This window comes from Hemiscyllium ocellatum, chromosome 31, assembly GCF_020745735.1.
Source record: "Hemiscyllium ocellatum isolate sHemOce1 chromosome 31, sHemOce1.pat.X.cur, whole genome shotgun sequence".
NCBI lineage: Eukaryota > Metazoa > Chordata > Chondrichthyes > Orectolobiformes > Hemiscylliidae > Hemiscyllium > Hemiscyllium ocellatum.
This window is the reverse complement of record NC_083431.1, coordinates 27,950,973-27,960,154: the sequence shown is the minus strand read 5'-3', so window position 1 is coordinate 27,960,154 and position 9,182 is coordinate 27,950,973. Positions and strand designations below refer to the sequence as shown.

Genomic DNA, 9,182 nt, shown 5'->3' with positions numbered 1-9,182 from the left:
TTTAACTAGATCTCGACACTAAGGATAAAATCACTCAGTTCAAATACAAGCATCTTGTGGTTTCATTTGAACCTTTAAAAATAACAAGGGCTCTCAAGTCAGAACAAATAATTACATTTTTAAATGTGTCATTTTTATTTTGAAGAATTTCTTAGCATCCCTGGTCCAATTTGGAAAGTCTATCTTAACAACTTGGATGAGGCAGAGGGAAAGAGGTAAAAAAGAACTTGATGAATTATCAACAAGTCACTATGTAAAGATTAACATGCCAAAAATGTTTATCTAATCCATTATTTTAATAGCATCAGAGCCTATTTAAATAGTTAAGCATGCATTCCTATCAAACCAAGGTCATGATCAAATGCTTTTGGAAGTTCCAATTGGTACTGATGATGAAATTGCTCTATAATTGTCAGATTTTTGTCAGGAATAATACAGATTGATCAGTAAAGCCGGTCAGTAGATTCACAAGTGGAAGTTAATTGGTGTGGACACCATTGGTAACTTTCAACAGAAAGCCTGAGAAAACTTTACTATGAACTGACAGTTAGCACTGAATAGTCCCAGTGAAGATCAAAACAAATGTGAAAAGTAGCCAGTACACATGTCTGCTTTCAAGGAGATCACCTCAATGAATTATTGAGAGAGTTAACAATAGAAAAGAATGAAGTTGAATTCTTCATAAATTGTGGAATTTTCAGTTAATTTCATGAACAAATGTGCTTGGAGAATAGATAATTCATAAGTCAATGATTTTGGTTGAATTCCTACAGATTAATTTACTGCTAAAAGTTAAAATTAAAACCTGTAAAATTTTAGTTAGAAAAGTTTATTAATATTGGAATGTTTATCAGACAACTAAAGAGTTTACTCTGCAACAGATTATAAAAATACTACTTACAGAAATTGCATATAAATTATATAGAGGCTTCAAATGGAGTGGAACTCTTTGGTCATCTGCAGTTACGTCTTCATTCTTGTGACTTTCACATTCTCCGTTACTATTGCAATTTCTAAATCCATTCTGTGGCTTATTGTGACACACTCCATTGACCAAAATCAATTCATTGTCCTGAGCTGTTACAGCCTCGTGTATTATTCCCTCATTGTCTCCTCCACAGCTGTTTGCCGTATCAGTGACATCTACCATTTGGTCGAAATGAGCATTTCTGACATTCTTCATCTCCAATATTTGATCTATATCACAGTTATTCTCCTTGCTGCTGTCCAGATTTTCTTTACTGTTTGACAGCTTATTCTTGCCAAGCTGCGGTAAGCGGAGTCGACCTCTGTTTTTTCCTTGTTTAGGGCTGTTGGTAGGGCTATTGCTTTTGCTTGATGAGTTATGATTTTTTCTTCCTGAAGGTGGAGATGCTGCAATTAAAGATAAATACAGAAAAATAACAATTTTTCTCCATAATGTTTGCATAATTATCAAAAAGTATCTTATAATAGTATATATTTACTGTAACATTATGACTAGATTAATCTACAAAAATTTTTATTTTAAGTTGGAAATGGCAGTGACTCGTAAAAAAAAACTCATAATTAAATCATCTCCATCAACTTATTTTACATTGGGTCACAAACATCCAACTTGAATTTTAAGTACAAGATATCTGGAATTAAGACACAAAAGTTATAAATTAAGTACCTTTTAAATTCAAAATACTCATGTTTACACCAGCTTGTGGTTCAGAGCCACCAGTCCCCATTCCCTGAGAGTTTCCCAAATCGGATTTCTTCGGTTCCATTTGTGTAATCTGCTGTTCAGTTTGCGTTAAATACCGTGGCACCAAAAATGCACTGGGGTCGAAACCTTCACGAGGAAATTTAACAATCTTCTGCGATTTAATCCAACGGCCATTCACAAATTGAAATCTTTTCAGGTGAATTATCTTAAAACAAAGCAAACCAGAAGAATAGTTATTACCAAGTTAATGTACAAAACACAAGTGACCTGTTTCTGACATGTAAATGCCAGATGATATCTGCCCTAGTCACCTCTAAAATTCTTCATTGGAACTTAGTTTTGCAGGTTTTACAAAATCTTAGCAATAAAAGTATTGAATCATTCAATACTAACATGGTCATTCTAAAAGATGAGAGACTTAAACAATTCAGATCTTTTTCAATATATCATTTCAGTTGCATCACACTAAACTTTTCCTATAAATTCTGTGTCTTACGATCTTATACACCACAACCACCCGATGAAGGAGCAGTGTTCCGAAAACTAATGTTTCCAAATAAACCTCTTGGACTATAACCTGGTGTTGTGTGATTTTTAAAACTTTGTACACCCCAATCCTACACCGGCACCTCCAAATCATAATAAACTTTCCTCTTTAATTTCTATACAGAATGGAGTTGGAGGTAAGATAATTAGCATGTTACATGAATAAGGTCCACAGGAAGCACATAGCTAGGAAAATGAGCTTTGGAGGGAATAGCGCAAAAGTGGCTATTATAGGATTACATTAAAGGTTCTCATTGTTGTGGTTCTGTTTGCCGAGCTGGGAATTTGTGTTGCAAACGTTTCGTCCCCTGTCGAGATGACATCTTCAGTGCTTGGGAGCCTCCTGTGAAGCTTCCTCTGGCATTTATAGTGACTTGTCTCTGCCGCTTCCAGTTGTCAGTTCCAGCTGTCTGCTGCAGTGGCTGGTATATTGGGTCCAGGTCGATGTGTTTGTTGATTGAATCTGTGGATGTGTGCCATGCCTCTAGGCATTCCAAGGCTGTTCTGTTTGTCTAGCCCTATAATAATAGTGTTGTCCCAGTAGAATTCATGTTGCTTGTCATTTGCGTGTGTGGCTTCTAAGGATAGCTGGTCGTGTCGTTTCGTGGCTAGTTGGTGTTCATGGATGTGGATCGTTAGCTGTCTTCCTGTTTGTCCTATGTAGTGTTTTGTGCAGTCCTTGCATGGGATTTTGTACACTACATTGGTTTTGCTCATGCTGGGTATCGGGTCCTTAGTAGCCACACATGCAGATGACAAGCAACATGAATTCCACTGGGACAACACTACTATTATAGGGCAAGCCAAACAGAGAACAGCCAGGGAATTCCTAGAGGCATGGCACACATCCACAGATTCAATCAACAAACACATCGACCTGGACCCAATATACCAGCCACTGCAGCGGACAGCTGGAACTGACAACCGGAAGCGGCGGAGACAAGCCACTATAAATGCCGGAGGAAACATCACGGAAAAGCTTCACAGGAGGCTCCCAAGCACTGAGGATATCACTTACACAGGGGACGAAACGTTTGCAACACAAATTCCCAGCTCGGCGAACAGAACCACAACAACGAGCACCCAAGCTACAAATCTTCTCCCAAACTTTGAAAATTAAAGGTTCTCCTTGGATTGTAATCAATTGTGGAAAGTTTTAGGCAAAATTGAAAGATGAATATAGTTTTATTGGAAGGAAGAATCTCCAATGTAATCCTCACCAAGACAGTGATTGTAATGGTTATAAGTTATCTGGATGGAAAAGGTAAAAAAAAACCATGTCATCAGAGCTCAGATGGGAGAGATAGGATGTAATTGTGGTGATTTATTTTTGATTGTTTGTCTGGAAGAACTTTTTTGTAGTTTTATGGTGTCAGCTGCCTAAAACAATTAGGTTTGTTTTTGATAGTAAAAACCTTAAAACTTTAACTTTGTAAGATCAATCAAGTTTGTCAATGGGATTCAAATACCTTCTTTAAAGTTATCAGTGTCTAGAAGACAAGACAGTTTTCTAGTTATCAATTAAAATCAAGTGGATTTTAAGCCCAGTACCAGAATTGGTGGAAGTCTCCAGAGATCAAGCTTCTTTGTTGCCAGGCGATGGGTTTTACATTTTGAACAATAATAGAGCTCGTCCTCCCCTAACTCTTCTTCACTAGTGAATGCTCGAAGACAGCTGTCTAAATTAATGGGCTCTGCTTGAGCTCGCCGACTCTCCTCGACACTTTCATGCTCTTCACAGATCTAGACACAATTAAAACGCATGGTGATCAATCGTAGTCTTTGCAATAACTTTGCATTGTACAGTACACCACAGAATTGTCCATTTGTTTATTCTGGCAGGATCATTTTTATGTTCACAATAACATTGGGTGAACTTGTTATTTAGAGTACTAGAAAGGCTTTAAAATCAAGAAAATAGGAGTAACACTGTGGTAAAATTATCCAATGAATTTAGTGAAATATTACCCTTTCCTGTGATGTTTGATAACGAAGATGTAGAGCAGTTGGATCCCAGTCAATGGCTATATAAGCATTTCCAACAGCAGCTCGTTCATCAGAACAGTCAATCTTGCATCCTCTGCAAAATCTACATCAGAACAAAAGTGCTGTTCAGGATGAAATGTTACCTCAATTGGTAAAATACAGATATCCAAAAAGTATTTTTCCACACATCTTGTATTTTATCACTGAAGAGACTGGAACCTGGACAGAATTGGAAGGTAAGCAATTTATGATCTTCACCAACAATATTCTATGGTGAAATAAAAAGAGTAAAGTACAAGTGACTTTAGAATACATCCAGTTTGTCCAATAGTAAGCAAGGGATCTTGCCTCTGGATTGATAAGTTATGGACCAAGTAGATGTCAACTAAGGCTGTGATGTAAAACAAAATTGTTTGTGGAAATACAAAATTAATTGAAGGCACACAATGATGCACTTTTAAAAGGATAATAATCTTTTTCTAAAACCAGAGTCTGTAATAAACTCTAAGTCTTGCAAGTTCTTCATTACTATTGAAAAGAACAATTATCAGAGTAAAAAGGACTTTTTCTGTTACCTGTACCATGAACACCATGAACATGTGTTTCCATCTTTATGAACAACTCGAAGAGTGAATGGATACTGATAGCCCATACTGTCATCACTAGAATACAAACACAATGTACAGTATTAGTCTGGAAAACAACATGATGCAATGCACTGAAAGATTTGTTTGCACATTACATAGTAAAATATAAAGTTGCAAATATTTAACTCAACAGCAAGATTGCTATAGTCCAGGCAAGACAGTGAAAATCAGATACATTTATCATTGTGCATGGCTAGTTTCTTATCCACTTGTGGGTCACGAGCATTGCTGGCTGGGCCAGCATTTATTGCCCTTCCCAGCTGCTTTTGTGAAGGTGACTTTTTGAACTGCTGCAGTCATGGGAACAAAAAACAAGAGTAGGGCACTCGGTCCTTCAGTCCTGTTCCACCATTCAATAAAATCATGACTGATCTGATTTTATCCTCAATCTTTCATCCCCCTGCTAATTAAGAATCTGCCAATCAGTACTTGGAAAATATTTAATGATTCTGCATCCACTGCCTTTTGATGAATGGAATTCATCCTCAATGAAAAACAAACATTATTCCACATTTCTGTTTAAGAATAACAGGGCATTTTGAACTATGACCCCTAGTTTTAGAATCACTCAAAGGAGGAAACATGTTTTCGACATCCAGCCAACCTAGTCCCCTCAGCATCTTAGATATTTCAATTAATTCACCTCTGACTCTTCTAAACTCCAGAAAGTACATGCTTAGCCTGTTTAACTTTCTTCATAAGGCAATCTACTAATTCCAGGTATTAGTCCAGTAAGCCTTCAATGAACTGCTTCCAATGTAATAACATCTTCCCATAAGTTCTGTATACTGTACACAGCTCTTAAGGTGTGTTCTCACCAATGCCCTATGAAACTGAAGCATAACTTCTTTACATTTGCATTGTTTCTCTCGCGATAAATAATCGACCTACAATGCCATTAGGGAGGGAAATCCATGATTTTGGACACTGAGGAACAGCAATGTATTTCCCAGTCAGGATGGTGAGTGACTTGGAGGGGAATTTGTGGGTAATATTGTTAACCTTGACCTTATAGATAGCATCTAAGGATCTTTGGTAGATTTCTAGAGAGCATCTTGTAGATAGCACAAACATGTTGCTTCTGAGTATTAGCGGTAGAGGGAGAGGATGTTTATCGATGTGGTGGCAATCAAGAAGGCTGCTCTGCCCTGAATGTTGTCAAACTTTAGTGTTGTTGAAACAGCACTCATCCAGGTAAGTGGGGAATATTCATCACACTCCTGACTTGTACCTTGTGGATGGTGGACAGGTTTTAGGAAGTCAGGTGGTAACTTATTCTGCAGTATACCTAGCCTCTGCTGTGTTCTTACAGCCACTGTATTTAAATGGTTAGTCCGGTTGAGTTTCTGGTCAGTCGTAAACCCCAGGTTGTTGAGAATGGGAGATTCAGTGATGGTAATACCATTGAATGTCAAGTAGCAATGGGGTGGATTTTAGTGGCACATTTCAGCCACTAATTGCCACTTTTCAGCCTAGGCCTGAATATTGTCTAGGTCTTGCTGCATTTGGACATAGATTGCTGAAGCAATCTGAGGTGTTGTAAATGATAGTAAACATGGTGTAATCAAAGTTTGTGAAAAGATTTGTAGCTCTGGTGCTCGTTGTTGTGGTTCTGTTCGCCGAGCTGGGAATTTGTGTTGCAGACGTTTCGTCCCCTGTCTAGGTGACATCCTCAGTGCTTGGGAGCCTCCTGTGAAGCGCTTCTGTGATCTTTCATCCGGCATTTGTAGTGGTTTGAATCTGCCGCTTCTGGTTGTCAGTTCCAGCTGCCCGTTGCAGTGGCCAGTATATTGGGTCCAGGTCGATGTGCTTATTGATTGAATCTGTGGATGAGTGCCACGCCTCTAGGAATTCCCTGACTGTTCTGTTTGGCTTGTCTTATAATAGTAGTGTTGTCCTAGTGGAATTCATGTTGCTTGTCATCTGCATGTGTGGCTACTAAGGATAGCTGGTTGTGTCGTTAGTGGCTTCACAGGAAGCTCCCAAGCACTGAGGATGTCATCTAGACAGGGGACGAAAAGTCTGCAACACAAATTCCCAGCTTGGCGAACAGAACCACAACATTGTGTAATCAGTAGTGAACATCCCCATTTCTGACCTTATCATGAAAGCAAGTCACTGATGAAGCAGCTGAAAATGGTTGGGCCTAGGACATTAGCCTGAGGAGTTCCTGCAGAAATGTCCTGAAGCTGAGATGATTGACCTTCAACAAACACAACCAGGTTCCTATGTGTCAGGTATGACACTAACCATCAGACAACTTGCCCTGGATACCCATTGATACCAGTTCTGCTCGGCTCCATAATGCCGCACTCCATCAATTGTTAGAATTCTTCTTGTAGATTCCGATATAATCAGAAGAACATATGAAGGACTAAAATTATTGTGTCACCTCACTGCCCAAGTTATAAGATGTTGCAAGGCCTTAGGCAGTTTCCACAAAACTTTCATGGGTACCAGCTGTTGCCCTGCATCCAGTGGGCCTTCTAAGCTGCACATAGGAACTTAAATTTGTGTGCCAATGTAAGTCAAACACAAAGTTGGCTCCTTTAGGATACTGAATGTGCAACTGCTCAACAAAAAATGCAATTTAGGGCTGAGATATGATAAGTTTAGAAAGAACATAGGTTGTGCCACTTCCAACTCCTCCACATTTAGTTAGCACTGTATGCTACAATATAATATTGTCTGCTGCTGACAATAACATAACTATGTTACATAATGGGAAGGGTAACTGATGTACACTTCAGTACAGAACCTAGAGTTACAGAGAAATTGTGAGAAAGAAATCATATTTTCACTAACCAATCTTGAGCGTGGTTACTTGCTTCCTGAGGTGGCAGAGGGCTGGCAAGTCGTGAAACCTGTATCCATACAGAATCATAGAGGTCCTTCTTTCGAGTATGTACAGTACAGGGTACAATAAGTGGCATGCCAAATAAGCTGGGGCGATTTTTCTGTGAGGACAGAAAATACAATTCTGTCCGCATCTGTACGAAAGAAAAATATTTGAAGTAAAATCCATACTGCTTATATAAGTGATCAAAAGGATTCCAAAGTATGACTGGTAATTTTTATTTTACAAAAAGAAGTCTCAATGTTTTATCAAAAATGCGTAATTAATATAAGTAGTACAAACATTCTGTTAATGCTGGGCTGTGATCCCCGATAGTCAGGCTGATGGTAAAAATAATTGGCTTTGCATCAGTGGCCCATTTGATTGCCACCTCACCCTTAATCATTCACATTCCTCATCACTGACACAAAGAGGCAGCACTGCATACACCATCTATAAGATGTACTGCAGCAACTCACTAAAGCTGCTTTTGACAGCACATTCCAAATGCAACACATCTACCACCTAGAAGAACGAGAGAGCAAATGCATGGAAATACCATCACCTGCAAGCTCCTAAAAGTCTCACACCATCCTAACTATATTAGCTCTCCTGCCCTGTGGCTGGATCAAATTCCCTTGCAAATAGCACAGCAGTAGTTCCAAAAGGTTGCTTTTGATTGAGTGTTGGATTAGTAATGTAATGGGTAATGGGTCTGACTGTGGATAAGAAGATTGAAGGTTCGTTTCCTACCTGGCTCACGCACAACATACAGCTTTTCCACCATTGCGAATTGGCGGTTGTCTGCCACCTGCTGCCTTGATATATTCCCAAGAACTACATGAATAGGTTGGTGAGTTTGGGGCGGCATGATGGCTCAGTGATTAGCACTGCTGCCTCACAGTGCCAGGGACCTGGGTTCGATTCTAGCCTTGGACAACTGTCTGTGTTGAGTTTGCACATTCTGCCCATGTCTGCGTGGGTTTGCTCTGGTTTCCTCCCGCAATCCAAAAGATGTGCAGGTTAGGTGAATTGGCCAGGCTAAATTGCCCATAGTGTAGGTTAGGTACAATAGTCAGGTGTAAATGTAGAGTAATAGGATAGAGGAATGGATTCAGGTGGGTTACACTTTGGAGGGTCAGTATGGACTTCTTGGACCAAATGGCCTTTTCCACACCATAGGGAATCTATGAATTATGAACCATCTTCTTGGGGTAAACTAAGGACAGCCAATAAATGTTGGTGTAGTTAATGACATTCATGGCCAGATATTTCAGAATAAGAAAGACTACAGATCATGAAATGTCAGTGATTTTCTAATGCCATTTGATTTTTGGAAGTAAAAGTGTCACATTACTTGAGTGTTTGTGAAGTTCCATTCTTTAAAGCAAATGGAGAGTGTCCAATCATACTCTGTTTGTTTCTTATAAATAGTGGATAGATTTCAAGAAGTCAGAAGATGGTTTACTCATCT

At 39.0% G+C, this 9,182-nt stretch overlaps 1 protein-coding gene across 1 annotated transcript in view; it reads right to left on the bottom strand.

Annotated features, from left to right (window-relative positions):
- usp32 (ubiquitin specific peptidase 32) overlaps positions 1–9,182 on the bottom strand; it is a 199,429-nt gene that overhangs the window by 8,373 nt on the left and 181,874 nt on the right. The window contains exons 27-32 of the mRNA XM_060847945.1: positions 7,678–7,862; positions 4,801–4,887; positions 4,208–4,328; positions 3,791–3,982; positions 1,655–1,898; positions 902–1,374 (exon numbers count right to left, since the gene is read on the bottom strand). Coding sequence (XP_060703928.1) covers positions 902–1,374; positions 1,655–1,898; positions 3,791–3,982; positions 4,208–4,328; positions 4,801–4,887; positions 7,678–7,862 — 1,302 coding nt within the window. The remainder of the gene's footprint in view (positions 1–901; positions 1,375–1,654; positions 1,899–3,790; positions 3,983–4,207; positions 4,329–4,800; positions 4,888–7,677; positions 7,863–9,182) is intronic.